Genomic DNA, 16,516 nt, shown 5'->3' on the forward strand with positions numbered 1-16,516 from the left:
CACTGAATGTAAACAGAAACTTTGTTTAAAAGAAAACTCCCCAAGGCACCTTTAAAATACTTTGAGATCCTACATGGTTCATCATTTACAGAGTTCGGATCAGAGCTACAAGGTTGAACCTTTTTTCTCTAGGTTAGCTTTTAACCCCTCAGCAGCATGGAAACACACCATTCCTATAAAAAAAACCAACAAAAAACAAAAGTATATACAAAACAAAGCTTTTCCATAAACAGCTCTGATTGTGCTGCTGACTGTTAACGTACAACAGAGGAGATCAGCTCTGCTGTGGGGCAGAACAGAGGGAAAGTAGTATTTGGATCGGCGAGGCCAGTCCTACATCAGCAGGAAAATCAGCCTCCAATCAGTCTTCACAAATGCACAAGTATGGGAGTTTCTCTTTTATTGGCAACAATCTTTATTATCTCTTCCAGTTTTGGATGTGAAAAGAGGCATTAATTTTCTTTAATTAAATATCTTTTTAATAAAGTAAAGCAAAAAAGTATGTACAAATTTTCAATTAAATCGTAATCAATGACTTGGGTTGGATAATTACAAGCACCTTCTGCCAGCTGAGGAGAGAAAAATATAAATACAGGGAAAAGAGCATTTTTTTCTTCGAAACCCCCCCAAAACAAACAAACAAAAAAAGAAAAACAATCCATCATATATTTACAGAACTCTCCTGAAATGCATTTCCACTCATGGAAGCAGAAAAGGCCTTAGGATTCGTACTGTTAAACTATTCTTAAAGTCCTTTTTCATTAAAGTGGATTTTTGTCAGTATACTTTTTTTCATGTTTCAATAACGATATTTTATCTTTTAAAATCCGACAATAGGCTTTGTAGGAGGGTGCAGCCGTGAGCCCTCGCTCTCTTTCTCAGTCCACAGTTTGTTTTTGAAGCGCAGGAAACAAGCGAAACAGAGACATTGGAGGGTATACTGGGGTTTTGGGCGTCAGGGAAGCATCGTCACTCCCCAGCAGCAAAATGGTCAATGTTCATCGCCAGTCCCCATAGTGACACCATCCTCATAAAATCTGCGTGAAATCCTCGGGAGTCCACAACCGTTACTTCACCTCCTATCTGAAATGTCCGTTGGACAGCTCTCGCCACTTTTCTTTGTAGTTTTCTATTTTATTACAAAACATACACTCCAATCATCCAACACCGGAAAAAAAGCTAGCCGTCTACACAAGCGTGTCATGTAGATTAAACACCGTACATGTGACGTGACAATGTTGCTGTGTCGTGTCCACATGATGAAGGATGAAGTCATCAAAAATATAGATGTGAACCGCCTTTTAAAGTTTTTTTTATATATCTGTCATTAAGCAAAGTGTCTTGAATAGTGTTGCCGTGGCGAAGAAAAGCCATTTGAAATAGGAGATAAACCTAAAAGAAAATACTGAAGGAAACAGCATTATCTCCCACGGCTTGTAACGCTTCTCAGCATTCTCTCTCTCAAATCTATTCTGTGTATTTAATCCTGCATTTTTATTTATTTCAAAAAAAGACATTCAGTTGCGCAAGGAAAAACAACAAACCCAAAACTAAAAAAAAAAAAAAAAAAAAATTACATGATCGAACGTTCGATCCATAATACAATCTCTCCCAGTTGAAGAATTTTTTTTCTTGCTTTTTTTTCTGTTTATGCAGAAGGATTTTGCTGATTCAGAGTCTTCTGAATCATCCATAGAACATTCGCTCTCCCCAAGGATCCTCCCTAAACTCCCACCAGTTCTCCCAGCGGTCCGATGGGGCCCTAGCTGTTGTCAGACTCATCCTCAGCCTCGCGGAGCCAAGTGAAGAAGGCGGTGACGGACTTGAGGGCCACGCCCTTGCCCTGCTGCTCGGCGGGGTCTTTGCTAGACTCCCACTTGTAGAAGGCCTCCTCTTTGATCACGTCCTCGTCGTAAAGAGTGTCAAAGAACATCCGCAGCAGATCTGATGGAGGGAAGAGAGACAGGAAATGTTCACAAAATATTTAATGACAATTTAAGCAAAATTTTAAAACCAGTTTCACATCAAAAAGCTTAACAATTTATCAGAATTTACACCTGACATTCAAGTCATTTTGCCTGTATTATTTTTGCAGAAAAAAAATAACATATAGAACTATTGTACAAAACCAAAATGTTAGAGTATCTAAAAGTGGCAACAAAAGATAACAGGGATACTATGAGCTTGAAGACAGCCACTCACTGGCAGGTTGCTCCATCTGCACCATCAGGGCCTGCAGAGCGTACAGAGCCTGCAGCTCCTTCTGTTCATCCTTCAGGTATTTATGCAGCAGCTTGGCCCTCTGTTTGATCTGGTCAACATCCACCTTGTAGGGGTTCTCACCTACAGGCAGCCATTTTAGGAAAACATAATTTAACAAAGGCATAGTCTGAGTTAGGATTGACTTGACATGCTACAACAGATACACTGGACTATATCTAGTAACTCACTAAGGTATTTTCATTCATACATTTCAGTCAACACCAGCGACATCCCCATAGTGATTAGTGAAATGCTGTCTCATCCTTATCTGAGTCCACTATTAGTGGGCTTTAATGAGGAATGTAAAGGGTACATGCTGACTCACAGATGACTGCTGAATGGCAGATGCAGGTCATCAGAGCTCTGACAAACATGTTGGAGGAGGTCTGCTGCTCATCTAGGTTGGCCTGCACAGAGACAAATGTATTTACACACATGCAGACAAACTGGAAGCAACCTTAACAGCTTCATAAACAGCAAACATGTAATAACAACATAATGTTGGAAACCTGTAAACATCCAAACTTTGAGTTATGTAGGTAAGACTCCTACTTCTCCGTTTGCTTTGTTAGTCAGCAGCTGTTGTGAACTTGGCATGTTTTCTCTGTGTGATTGATTCCCCAAAAATGACTGAACCCCACATTTAAGGTTATAAAAGCCCTTCATTTCCCTTGCTTTAAAATAAAAATGTCTTACAACTGTCATGCAGCAGGTCTGCTCTAATAAAACAAGTTGCCCCCCCAAAAAGGTACATTTTAGTCAGATTTGGTCTTATGTTGTCTAAATAGTACAGCCATGACTAGACCTCACTTTACTTTTAAGAAACACCCTGAAATTAGTATGGCTGATGTCATTAATATGCAGTTCGAAACACAAGGTCATGTGCTTGACACACATGAGCAAAACCTGTAAAAAAAAGAAGTAAAGATCATGAATGGAACCAAATGGAAATGAAGATAGAAGTAAAATAATACTGTAAGTACTATAAATTACACACAAGCAGGAATACAAACCTCAACCCAGTCAAAGACCCTCTGGTTGTCGGCCTTGTCCTGGATCAGTCGGTCCAGCTGTTTGATCAGCTCTGCAGAGCTCAGCTCCGTGTTTTTGCTCTTCTCCGACTCGTCACCCAGTGTGAACTCCACATCCTAGTTAACACCATGGAGACAGGAACAGGCTCTTTTCAACATACTCCTCATGTTACCTCTACTCACTCCACTTCTCATTCAGTGCCTGAAAACAAACTCACATTCAACTTCTACACAATCTGTTTTCACCACAGGAATATGGAAAATGGACTACAGTCCTGACCAAAAGAACTGGAGATTACTTAATTTTGCACTTTGGTACTATAGTGCAGTCTCACTATACTATAGGCCCCTAATAGATGATTAACAACTGTTTAATATTGTAGCGAATTTCCTCAGTTGATGAAGCTAGTGAGCGACCTCTCACCTGTTCTGTCACAAACTTGTTGACGTCTTCGTCCTCAGGGAGGAAGTCTGTCCACTGGAGGCCAGCCTCCCTCCACATTGTGCCCGCCTTTTTATGGCTCTGATGAGGAAGATACAGATTGGTTGTAGATGGATGGACACACTCGCTGATCACACTGTGGCTAACATTCATCATGGCTGATTCAAATTTACATATTTGCTTAGTGTCATAAAATATTAGCTACTGGTACTAAAAACCCTTAGCGGTCAGAAGAATAAACTATTAGATACAATATAATATAGATGAGGGATAATAATTGATTGGTTCTCACCATTCCTTTGCAGAGCAAAGTAAGGATCTGAACCAGCAGGACTCCGGCTTTGCCCAGAGGGATCAAAGGCTTTGAAATCTCCCTGGAGGCATAAACGGTCCACATAGGTTAGACATCAAACTAACAAATTAAATACTACCCAAAAGTTATCTTCTCTTGCAGATTTCCCTTTCTAACATGCTGAGGGGCCAAGTGAGGCCTGGGACTAACCTGAAAAGTTCTCCCATGGGGATGCCTCCCTCATGGAGTATGGGAGTGATCAGTTCTGCCAGGTACAGCCAGATGTGGGGGATGTCTATTGCCATGTCTTCAGCCACCTCCAGGATTTCCTGAAGCCTGAGGAAACACACACACACACACACACACACGGCACCCATTTTAAAGTTTATTCAAGCTTTATAGGATTAAGAACAAGTTCAAAATGACACAACAGATGGGAAAACTAAGCAATATGGTACCACACTGACACAAACATGGTAATTGATTTGTTTTTTGGCTACAGACAGTTTAAAAATTTCTCAATTAAAGCAACGGCTTAAAAAAAATACTTACTTTTCAGAGACTAATTTACTAACTAAAGCCAGCATTTCCCCTGTGGGCTACTGCTCATCTTAAATTTGTTATAAACTTCATTTCAGTCAACACTTCCACCTCTGCTAGAATACATCTCACTTCGATCAGCGTTTGATCGAACTGTACTTGCTCTTGGATTTATATTTACTTATGTACTGTTTTTATAGCTATTCATTTCTGTCAAACTCAAAGACGCGTTATACAGTGGGGCAAAAAAGTAGTCAGCCACCAATTGTGCAAGTTCTCCCACTTAAAAAGATGAGAGAGGCCTGTAGTTTTCATCATAGGTACAAAAGTTCATCTCAATACTTTCTTATATACCCTCTGTTGGCAATGACAGAGCTCAAACGTTTTCTGTAAGTCTTCACAAGGTTTTCACACACTGTTGCTGGTATTTTGGCCCATTCCTCCATGCAGATCTCCTCTAGAGCAATGATGTTTTTGGGCTGTCGCTGGGCAACTTGGACTTTCAACTCCCGCCAAAGATTTTCTATGGGGTTGAGATCTGGAGACTGGCTAGGCCACTCCAGGACCTTGAAATGCTTCTTACAAAGCCACTCCTTCGTTGCCCGGGCGGTGTGTTTGGGATCATTGTCATGCTGAAAGACCCAGCCATGTTTCATCTTCAATGCCCTTGCTGATGGAAGGAGGTTTTCACTCAAAATCTCACGATATATGGCCCCATTCATTCTTTTTACACAAATCGGTCGCCCTGGTCCCTTTGCAGAAAAATAGCCCCAAAGCATGACATTTCCACCGCCATGCTTCACAGTAGGTATGGTGTTCTTTCTCCTCCAAACACAAGTTGAGTTTTTAACCAAAAAGTTCTATTTTGGTTTCATCTGACATTCTCCCAATCCTCTTCTGGATCATCCAAACGCTCTCTAGCAAACTTCAGACTGGCCTGGACATGTACTGGCTTAAGCAGGGGGACACGTCTGGCACTGCAGGATTTGAGTCCCTGGCGGCGTAGTGTGTTACTGATGGTAGCCTTTGTTACTTTGGTCCCAGCTCTCTGCAGGTCATTCACTAGGTCCCCCCGTGTGGTTCTGGGATTTTTGCTCACCGTTCTTGTGATCATTTTGACCCCACGGGGTGAGATCTTGCGTGGAGCCCCAGATCGAGGGAGATTATCAGTGGTCTTGTATGCCTTCCATTTTCTAATACCAAGCTGCTTACCTATTGCAGACTCAGTCTTCCCAGCCTGGTGCAGGTCTACCATTTTGTTTCTGGTGTCCTTTGACAGCTATTTAGTCTTGGCCATAGTGGAGTTTGCAGTGTGACAGTTGTGGACAGGTGTCTTTTATACTGATAACGAGTTCAAACAGGTGCCATTAATACAGGTAACAAGTGGAGGACAGAGGAGCCTCTTAAAGAAGAAGTTATAGGTCTGTGAGAGCCAGAAATCTTGCTTGTTTGTAGGTGACCAAATACTTATTTTACCGAGGAATTTCTACAATTCTACAATGTGATTTCCTGGATTCTTTCCCCCCATTCTGACTCATAGTTGAAGTGTACCTATGATGAAAATTACAGGCCTCTCATCTTTTTAAGTGGGAGAACTTGCACAATTGGTGGCTGACTAAATACTTTTTTGCCCCACTGTACATACATACATACATACATACATATATACGTATAACTACATACTTCTCCTACACAACCACCTCTCTGGGGCTCCATACTGACCCTTTATAGTAATGCTGTGTTGGGAGGATGCCGGTCTTAACGAGCTGGTGCAGCAGCAGACCCATGTGCTCCCTGGCGATGGTGCTGCGCTCCAGCGTCGACTCCAGCCCGTTTCGTACAAACACAAACAGCAGCTGAGTGCTGTTCATCTCCCGCACACACTGCAGGGCCTCCTGTTGGAACAGAAGGGCATACAGATTGTTGCAAATGTTCAGGCCGCTACACACCTCTCATGGCTGTTAGTAGGTGTAGTAGGTGACACGCTTCTGTAAGGCTGTAACTGTGCCTGGAATACACACGCACGAGGGAGTCACAGGAAACGGTGTATGCAGGTACTCCAGCGTTACTGTCACTACAATTCTTTCTTATTGACAGAAGCCTCTCTATTCAGCGACAGGTCTGCTACAGTCGTATCAGAGCTGTATTTGTTACTGCTAATGCTAAGACTTTAAGACCTTATTTGGGGAAATGCACCGAGGTAAGGTAAGGAAAGCACTGACTAAAAATGCGCCTGCAAAACCAGACAACAGTCATTTTCAGCATTTTTTGTCAGAGAATTTTTACAAGAAAGTAATGGAACACGAAGAAAGTGATTTGTGCTCCTCTGTAAGGGAAGTATGGTTTCTTTTCATTTTCATATGCATGTCAGTGTGTACCTTCATGTCATTGATATGGAGGTACTCCTCAATGATGGCTGTGGACTTCTTGTTCAGCTCTTCCTCGGTCAAGGCAGGCTTGGTGGGGGTCTGGGGAGGTGGAGGGGTGGCAGCTGTCTCCCGCTTAGCTGTTCACACACAAAACAAAAAAGAAATTTAAAAAATCTATTCTGCAAATCTGAATTTATGCTCAGCAAAAGTACAAATATTAACCTTTTTCCACTACCGCTATGTCATGCACCTACCATTCTCTTTGCTCCTGGCTCGCTCTCTGCTGCCTCTGTCTCTGTCGTCCGTCATGCTCGCTACTCGGCGGACAGGATCGGCCGACCCTTGCTGCTCTCTCTCCCGGCTCCGCTCTTCATTCTCCCGGCTGAAGCTGCGCTTGGTGACCTGCAGCCGGTTTCGATCACGGTCGTCCCGTCGCTCGTCCCGTCTGTCAAATCGGTCGCTGCCGCGATCAGAGCGGTCGAAGCGATCACTGCGCTCTCGACTAGAGCTGTTTCTGAAGAAGGACAGAGGGAGAGCTGAGTCAGGGAAAGTTAACACAGAGGCTGATTCTCAAAAAAACTAAACAAAAACACACAACTGCAAACTCTGTAGGGTCCCACAGTGCATTTGTTGGTAAAAGAAGAAAGAAGATTCAGAAGAAGTCTGAATACACTGAGTTGGCTTTGAAAAGTGTCCTGCTCCTCACCTCTGAGGAACTCGTCTGTCTGAGTCCAGTGAGGAGCCTGAGGAGGACGAAGCCTGCTGTAGAGCTGAGAACCTGTTCAGAGTGCTGGTGGCTGGACGGCCGCCTGACTCTGGGCCTGGGGATGAAAATACACACAAAGCCCATGTTAAGTTTTAGCTTTGAGGTGCTCAACTTTATTTATTTGATGTATAACCACATCAGTCTGGGAAACCTACCAGAATCTGCAGGTTTGGCGCTGGTGCCACCGCTGCTGCCCTTACCCCAGCTGCCCCATGTGCCTTTACCTCCCGGGGCAAGCAACTGATTGTTGAAGTCAAGAACAGGAGTCTGAAAGAAGAGACTGTTGTTAAAAACACACTACCTGCTAAAACTACAAACAGGATACAACATTAATGGAATTTTAATAGATCTCTGATGGGTCCTATTTCAGGTAAAGAGATGAAAATGTGTTCTGATGTGAAACAAGTCTGTGATGAAGTGGGAAAGAAATGGTTTGTCTAAGTGAAAACTGGCAAACCATGAAACTTCATAGTTTTAGCAGATTTAATGTGTGCAGTACATCCAACTGATTAACTACGATACATATTAACACCAGGTGAAATGCCTTTCTCTCCTACCTTAGTGATTTTGCTAAGGCGAGAGGTGTCAATAGGGCGGTTCTTGGTGGAGATGGGCACTGTATTCCAGCCCTCGTCCTGGGGAGGAGCACCCCGGCCTGGGGTGTGAGGGCCTCCACGACCCCCGGGACCTCCTCCACCCATCCTGCCTCCAGGGCCGCCACCCGACTCCTTCTTGGAGACGAGGGCTTGCTGCACCTTCATGTGCTCCCTGTGCTCCTCCAGCTCAGCCTCTTTGTGGATCTGGTCGATGGTCTTGGGGCCCAGGTCGCCTCGCCGGGGCACCCAATTGTTCTGTGATGGGGTGCATGGAGAGATTGTGAGTAGCATTTCTCATTTTGACTGGCGATACAAAGGCATCTAGGAGTATTAATGCTGACAATGGATACATTATGACTATGGTGTTTATGGGAGAGACTAGAATTGAAAGGGATCAAGAGATCAACATCATAGTCACTTCAGCCTTTGCCTAGAAAGGAAATAAATGTGTTTTACAGTTAAATTTGGCCAATGTGCTGACTTGGAGCAGCTGATTTTGGCTTGGAAAAACAATGAAGACAGCAAGTTTTGTAACACTGTGTGGGCGGGACTGGGAGCCTAACTACAGGACTGCAGCATTCCTTCAGAGAAATTAGCTTCAACAAGACTAGAATGAACTGGCTTTATAACACAACAAAACAATTGTAGTGGAAATGACCATGATACAAAACAAATGAAAATACTAGATACTATTTTTAATTAACTAGTTAAAAACATGTCATTTCAGCCAAAAGTAGAACTGAATTTATGTACTACTGGAAGAGATGGTGGAGTTTGTTGAACAGTCTGTTGTTTCAGCCTATGGCACAGAGGAGCTCTGTGTTTGGGAGCTGCCATGCATTAAAGAGCTGAGGAATACATTTCTTTCTTTCCCCATATATGAGACTCACACGGCCCAGGGCTAAAGGACCAGCATGGGTGTCTCTGGGTGTGTGTATAGCACTACGCACAGTCACAACAATAAGATGTGTGACATGAGAAAATGCTGCTTTACAGGTTAGTTTACAAAAGTTCTATCCCCACTGAAATGCCAAAACAAGAGAAAATTTGAGAGGAATAGATGTGTTTTCGAATTTAGCCGGCTTAGTGTAGACATAATCTTTAACACACACACACACACTCACACACTCACTCCATATGCACAGAAAGCATGCAATAAGAAGGAAATTATTAAACCTTGGACAACACTGATCCTTCAGTAAAAGGGAGGGTGTTTGATGATCAGCAAAGTGTGACATTCAGTAATCAAGTATTTGCAAGTAATATGGTGCAATGCCTTGTTAAACTCTGACTCATATGAGTTTGATAACCCTCTGAACCCCAAGCAGTTTCTGGGTGCTTTTCGCTCCAGTCACATTTTTACTCGCTGTGGGCTAATTTTTACTGCTATATATAAGTCCTGAACCTCTATGGAAACAGCACAATCATGGCTAGAAGCAGGGAGAACTCAAAAATGTCTTTTGTGCAGTATAACACAGTTATAAATCCTTAAATCATAACTGCTAGTTGAATTACTTTGCTAATTTAATTTACAAAAATCTAAAAACAACGGAATCTATATATACACAACATTTTTCCAAGTGCCCACAAGTGTTACCAATACTGGGGGAAAAAATGGAGGCTATGTATATACTCAGATATCGTTGCATGAATCCTTGCCCTCCATGCCCTCTCTATCTGTTTGTGTAAACACAGCCTGCACTTCAGTCTCATTGGCTGAATTGTTGTCACGTGACTATTGGTGTCAGCTGACTGATTCAAAGCTTCCCACTTTCGCTGAGGAGTGCAGAATTTAATATATATATATATATTTTTTTACAGGATCAGGTTAGTGCAAATGGTTTGTTTTTGGCAATTTTTTTAATGAGACATGTAGAATAAAGTGATTTTGATGAAATATCACGATTTTAAGCTTAGATTTGGTTGTTTTACATGTTCAAAGTGTTCACAAGAGATGATTCGTTCAAGGACCGTCGGAAACTTGAAAATCCAATGATCATTTCAGTTTTCAGCTTCTGGCTATGATAAATGGTGTAATTTTGGCAATGTTTTGACAACAAGGCTTGGCAGTGGTGGTAGCATTGGACCACTGTCAATCATTTCATGCGGTGTGGTTGGCTCTGCTTGCATCCACTTTCCTTGAGTTGTTAGAAAAAGCTAAAATTCTCCAAGCTATGTATGCAAAGTAGCATGTGTGTACTGTATATGTGTCTGTTTGTGCTGTGTTTATGCTTTACCCGTCGAAGGTCCAGCACATCCTGCAACATGAAGCGGATCCTGGAGGTGGTCTTCCTCTCCTTTATTATTTTCTCCATTTGATTGAAGTACTGGTCCATACGAGGCTGAGGATGACAGCAGTTTGGTGAGTCTATCTCCTACACTGCAGTTGCAACATTAAAACTTAACGTAACTACACATTTATCAGCGTGCATATGTACGTATATGGTGTGTGTACTTATGAATGCTATCCCCTCTTCATCACACTATCTAACTGCACGCGTGAGTGTGTGTGTGTTGTACCTTGGCCTTCTCAAAGTCTAGGTCCTTGCCAATGGTGGACAAAAGTCTACACAGGCACTCCAGGGATTCCTCGTCATGGTTTTTGAGCAGCTTTACAATGCAGTCATGCATGATGACCTCTGTGAGCATTTTAAGCTTGAACAGCTCACCAATGAACTTGATGTTGCCCAGTGAGCGCCTCCTGGCCTTGTCTTTAGAGTCTTGTAGCTCCTCAGTGAGCCGCTGCTTCTCCTCCTCCTGCCAGAGAAAACAATGTCACATACAAAGAGTGATATAAAAAAGGAAATTGTTGAGGGATGGTTAGCTGTATGAAAAAATCTCAGCATAATGGCTTCCTCCCGATATATGGTCACCTTCAAATACTTTACACCACACACAGTTTAACTATCAACATGACTTCTTTTGTGCATAAATGAAGATCCCAACCCATATTTTATGAGGCAGTACTATACCACTGAGGAAGCCTCCAGCTCTTTCTGCTTCTTCTCGAAGATCACATCGTCATCTTTATCCTTTTCAAACTCCTTCTGGCATCGATTTAGCAGCAGCTTGCGGAAATTCACAGTGACTACCGGCTTTTCTGTGGTTTGGACTCTAAGCTGAAAAGAGCAGAGAAAATGTATATTTAAAAAAAAAAGCAGGAAAAGATAGGGTATAGGGTTATGTAGTCTAAGTCGCTCCTCAGTTCCTCAATCCCATCATTTAGATCAGTGGACCAGAGGCATTTGTAAGCTAGGACTGCCACAGTTACCACATCACCGCAACACCTCCAAGGATGTCATTAGTCCTGCTTTTTTGCCTGACTTACTATTTGTCAAGTTACTGTTTTGAATTTTTTTTGACAACTTTGTGAAGTAATCTGAATTATAAATGAATCATAGAAACACTTGCACTATTTTCAAGTGTTTCTTCATTAAACTATTTTCCCCCATTTAAATGATTTTTGGTCAATATCTAAGCTTGAGTACCTGTATCAGAAACTACTTTCCGACTTGTTCCAATTGTTGTTGTGTTCCTGTTGTGTTCTTTTAGCAGGTAGCGGATTTTCAAAGGTCTGTCCTGTCATTTCCTCCCATTTGTAACGGGTCTAGATGCACTTAGATAATCAATTGCTGAGTGGCTGCCAGTAACACTTCAGTTATGATAAAATGTCCTTATCAAATACCCAACTTTTATCATCCCTAGGTGAGGGGACTGATAAAAGGGCCCAAGGATGTGATAAGATGCTGATAAGGGCCCTAGTGCTGTAGTGCTGATCATCAATCGGCCTGATTGTGATATAACAGAGTTACCGATCAGTGCAATCACCAAATAATTATTGACATAATTAATGTGGTTCTATTATACTCGATGTAGAATTCAAGACCTTAAAACAGACAAACACAGATGACAACCAACTCAAATATTTCCATATTGTGTGTGGCAACACTTACCCCCATAAGGCAGCGGCACATGTTGGCATAGGCCACTGAAAAGTCTGGCTCGGAGATGGCCTTTTCGAAGGTAAGATCTATGACTCCTTTCAATCTCTCCTCAGTGTCAATAGTCAGATCCGTCACCTGTTTCATTAGCTGTTGAAACTTTTGGGGGGTCAGTTTGTTGAGGATGCTGCGAACCCGTTTAAACAGCTCCTGGGTCTTAATCTGCTCTGAATCGTTCTCCTCAGTCTCCTCTGCTGTGCGGCTGCGAGCGGCTTTCTTCGTTGAAGGTTTCCAAGCCTTCTCTGCCTTGTTCAGCTGCACGTCCTCACCGAGTGACATGCTGGTGATGATTTTCCTTGGCTCTTTCCTCTGGATCTGCTGAGAGCGACGTGGACCACCAACTCCGATGCCCATACCTGGAGGCTGGGAGGGGAAGAGGTGAGGAAGGGACAAAGACGCCATTTCATTCATGGGCTATGAACTTCAAGTGCAGAGCTCTTGGATCACACTGAGAAAATGTTAACTTACTGGTCCTCTGCTTCCTCCTCCCATGCCAGGTCTGCCAAGGTTGGCGAAGGAGGGTGTGAAGTCAGGGCCGCAGTTCATTCCTGGTAGACGACTAGGGTCCAGCTGACGCAGAGGGGTCTTATTAGCCTGAAAAGACAGAAATAAACATAAATTGAAACTTTATTCAGATATTCTCTTAGATGTAATGCTGTCATCTGTATGTCTTTTTATGTTTCCAGTCCTAGCCACATTAATTACATCCCATCAGTGCTTCAGGGGTGATCAAACACCTAGCATAAATAACTTGCACTGACTCACAGGATGTTTTTTTTTTTCTATACAGACTATGGCAAGAGAGGGTGGATTGTCTATGGCAAGAGAAGGTGAGTGTATTTATACAGCATAATTTAAACTACACTGAGGCAATTTCAAAGTTCTTTACTAACTTAAGAAATTATTTACATAAGAGAAATTATTCAAGACTAAATGTATGGCCATGACTTTAGTGTGAGAGGTTGCACCTTGTCTAGGACAACATCACTGATGGCTGGTAGACCCTCAGGCTTGTTCATGCTGGCTGAGATGAACTGGAAGCCCAGAAGAAACTCTCTGTCATATTGCTTCTTCTCCTCTGGGTTGATTGGCTTCCATTGTTCTGAAAGAGAAACCAAAACAGAAAATGACCAGAATGTTCAAGGTGGTAGATAGGCTAGTAAATTAATTCATTAATAATAGAACAGAATAGACACAAATGAATGAACAGGTACAGTACAGGAAATGTGTTTTGTGTAACACAAAGTACATCTGTGGATACATTTAAGAGGGAGTATTTAATGAGTGACCATCTTAAACAAAGCTTATTCTCTTATGCTTTGATTTTGAAGGTACATGTTTCATTTACTACTGGTTGCAAGAAGGCAAATGGTCATGACTTACAATTCACCTAAAATTTTGATATCACAGCTTTGTGTGTCTTATTGTTTAAAGAGTATGTCTTGCCATCATATAACTATCGTTTTCTGCTGAACACTCTGTAACTCTATTAACAGAAGCACAATCAAGTAAAATGCCACTCCCTCATTTTCAACGAAGCAAACATAAACGTAGTCAAATGACGCATTGCTAACTCGTGAATGTAAGTGAGATAAGATCATTGCTCACACTGAATTGCCAGCATAAGGCACTGAAAGGTATCAAGGTTCAGAGACCCACCCTCTTTGTACTGATACTTCTTGTCAGTGGCGGTCGACTCGGGAGGATCTGGCTGAATGTTCTCAGCATCCAGCTTGTCTTCCTTGTCCTCCTTGTCCTCCCAGGTCAGGTCTGCCTCTTCTGGGGCAGGAGGGGAAGCAGCAGGGGGCTGGGTCTCTGGTAATGGGGCTGGCTCGGGCTCCGGTGGGGCCACTACCTGCTCCTGGTTCAAAGATGGGAGAGGGGTTAGGACAACCAGACTGCAATCTTAGAACGGTTAAATTTTATATGTAAAATAAAACCACCCTGGGGGGGCTAAAACTTCGTTTTCTCACTGGACTGGCATGTTTAGGGGTTGATTTGAATTATACACTGAGTTAAGGCTTAAATCTAAATCTTCGCCAGTGTCAACAGATTTGAAATAACTGTAGGCTCACTAAAACAGGCTATAAAAGCATGGAAATTAATTAATAAATGCATTACTGCGCACACACCTCTTTGAAGGCATCCAGGAGGTCTCCCACTGCCTCCTTTTTGTTCAGATCCTTCATCTTCCTCTTCTTCTTTGGCACAGACACAGCAGCTACAGGAAAGAAGACAAACACAATCAGCCGTAGATCAACACAAACATATATGACAAAAGAAGATTCTCTATTAATGATGGAGGATGGAGATTATAATTCTAAACTATCAAATATTTTAGCATGTTGCAATTAACTGACCTTGCATAGTAGTTTCTACAGGGGTTGGGGTGACCATCTGGGGAGAAGGAGTGTCCTCCCTCTCCTCTGCTGTGGGAGGTGGAGGAGTGGGCACTGTTTCTGGGGTGCTGTCAGCTGTGGAAATCATCTCTGCTGGAGATGGCTTCTCTTCCTTGGCGGTAGACTGGGGCACTGGGGAATCTTCTTTGATGTCTAGGTCGACTGGAGGAACCGTGTCTTGGACCTCAGGCTGGGTGGGTGCTGCCTGGACAATTGGATCAGGAGGAATCTCCTGGACAGCGGGTGCAGTTGCTCGCTGGTCATCAGGTGCAGGTGTGGCTTGGACAACGGGTGTAGGCGCTGCCTGAGTGATGGCTGTGGAGGTCTGTATGACAGGCTGCTGGCTGGTGACAGGCTCAGCGATGGGGCTGTCGTCACGCTCTGCCGGACCGATGGCGGGCACCTCGGGGTCTTGAGGGGCTGGCAGCGGCAGGCCATTGGGGAGGCAGAGCTCCTCGGGCTGTGCAATGGGAGACTCCAGAGGGGCCTCCGGGGGACTGGGTGGCAACATGACTGACGGCGTTTCTGGCTCCACCTCTGCGACACCGTTAGTGGTGGAGGGAGGAGCAAGAGGTGTGTCCAAAGAGGCAGCTGCCTCTTCTGCTTTAGCCTCGTCCTCTTTCGCCACCTCTTCCTTTTCCGCTGTGGCTTTCTTGTCTGTTTTGTCTTGTGTAGCAGAGGTGGGGACAGGGTCAGGGAGGGGTGCAGGGTAGGCAGGCACCTCAGGAGCTGATTGGGGGGGTGGGGTGGGTTCCCTGGGAGGTGGAGGAGCATCCATCACATCTGCAACAGGTGCGCTGGGTGCAATTGTGGAAATAGTGTCAAGAGGGTTGTCCTCCACTTCTGATAGTGGAGGGGGGGAAGGGGACTTAGTGTTTGTGTCAGAGGAGGCAGCCTCAGTGGGGATGGGGTCACCTTGAGCAAGTTCAGGGGTCTTTGACAGAGGAGGGGGGGTGGGTTTCCCTCTGTCATCTGGGGGGCCGGAAAAAAAATGTTGTTACACTTCTGAAAAGCATTATTATTACTTCACTGTTCAGTTCATCAGCTCAATTATGTTTCCAAAATCCACAACTCCTGCCCTCTGTATATGGACACTCCTACATTCCCCAACCACATACATACTTATTTCAAGTCATCCATGTCCTGAATAAAATCTGATTTAAATCACATTGTACTGGATTGCCCTCAAACTGACAGTTCATGACGCTGAGCTTTACAAAATACAGTCAGTTGCATTAACTGTTAGTATTAAAAGAGTATAGCTTCTTCTGAAGCGCTGTTGCCTGTCTGAAGCTATCGATCCAATCACAGCTATCACTGGACTACCTGGTGCAGTTGCTCCTACAGATGAAAAACACGTCCAAATAATTGCACAGTTGAAAGATGAAGACATATTTGTCAACCAGAACATGTATTAACTGCCATCAAAACATAAATGGTTGATGGAGGCTACAATATACTTGATATTGTCCCGGTTGAACTCATGAATCCCTTATTATCCAGAGGCTGCTGTTTGATATCACTTGGTCACAGTATTTGTCCCTGCAGGCTGTAATTCGTAATGCCCTTATATCCACACAGTTTAACTGTTACAAAATGTAAGCTCACAAAAGGTTGGCTTGTTTTACTAATTAGATTTATTCCCCTTTTAACCAATTACTGTAGTAAGTAAGCTCATTCATGAAACATGAGGTCATATATAGCAACAAGGTCAAACCCAATCTTTCTCTTCGCTTACAGCTCCATACCTCATCTACTGCTCTGAACGGTAGATTGATCTTAAGAGGAAACCATAAGCTGTCGAAATGTAAGTGTCAT

At 43.3% G+C, this 16,516-nt stretch overlaps 1 protein-coding gene across 1 annotated transcript in view; it reads right to left on the reverse strand.

Moving 5' to 3' along the window:
* Positions 1 to 383: 383 nt before the first annotated feature.
* LOC122879504 (eukaryotic translation initiation factor 4 gamma 1-like) overlaps positions 384 to 16,516 on the reverse strand; it is a 42,957-nt gene continuing 26,824 nt past the window's right edge. Inside the window, exons 12-33 of the mRNA XM_044203675.1 lie at positions 14,660 to 15,670; positions 14,432 to 14,520; positions 13,959 to 14,160; positions 13,268 to 13,401; positions 12,768 to 12,893; positions 12,252 to 12,662; positions 11,271 to 11,417; positions 10,819 to 11,055; positions 10,536 to 10,640; positions 8,260 to 8,553; positions 7,858 to 7,969; positions 7,643 to 7,757; positions 7,191 to 7,450; positions 6,946 to 7,073; positions 6,290 to 6,462; positions 4,238 to 4,363; positions 4,028 to 4,109; positions 3,718 to 3,816; positions 3,276 to 3,410; positions 2,588 to 2,669; positions 2,203 to 2,343; positions 384 to 1,944 (exon numbers count right to left, since the gene is read on the reverse strand). Coding sequence (XP_044059610.1) covers positions 1,763 to 1,944; positions 2,203 to 2,343; positions 2,588 to 2,669; positions 3,276 to 3,410; positions 3,718 to 3,816; positions 4,028 to 4,109; positions 4,238 to 4,363; positions 6,290 to 6,462; positions 6,946 to 7,073; positions 7,191 to 7,450; positions 7,643 to 7,757; positions 7,858 to 7,969; positions 8,260 to 8,553; positions 10,536 to 10,640; positions 10,819 to 11,055; positions 11,271 to 11,417; positions 12,252 to 12,662; positions 12,768 to 12,893; positions 13,268 to 13,401; positions 13,959 to 14,160; positions 14,432 to 14,520; positions 14,660 to 15,670 — 4,391 coding nt within the window. The 3' untranslated portion in view covers positions 384 to 1,762. The remainder of the gene's footprint in view (positions 1,945 to 2,202; positions 2,344 to 2,587; positions 2,670 to 3,275; positions 3,411 to 3,717; positions 3,817 to 4,027; positions 4,110 to 4,237; positions 4,364 to 6,289; positions 6,463 to 6,945; positions 7,074 to 7,190; positions 7,451 to 7,642; positions 7,758 to 7,857; positions 7,970 to 8,259; positions 8,554 to 10,535; positions 10,641 to 10,818; positions 11,056 to 11,270; positions 11,418 to 12,251; positions 12,663 to 12,767; positions 12,894 to 13,267; positions 13,402 to 13,958; positions 14,161 to 14,431; positions 14,521 to 14,659; positions 15,671 to 16,516) is intronic.

The sequence above is a fragment of the Siniperca chuatsi genome, linkage group LG7, assembly GCF_020085105.1.
Source record: "Siniperca chuatsi isolate FFG_IHB_CAS linkage group LG7, ASM2008510v1, whole genome shotgun sequence".
In the NCBI taxonomy this organism is placed as follows: Eukaryota; Metazoa; Chordata; class Actinopteri; order Centrarchiformes; family Sinipercidae; genus Siniperca; species Siniperca chuatsi.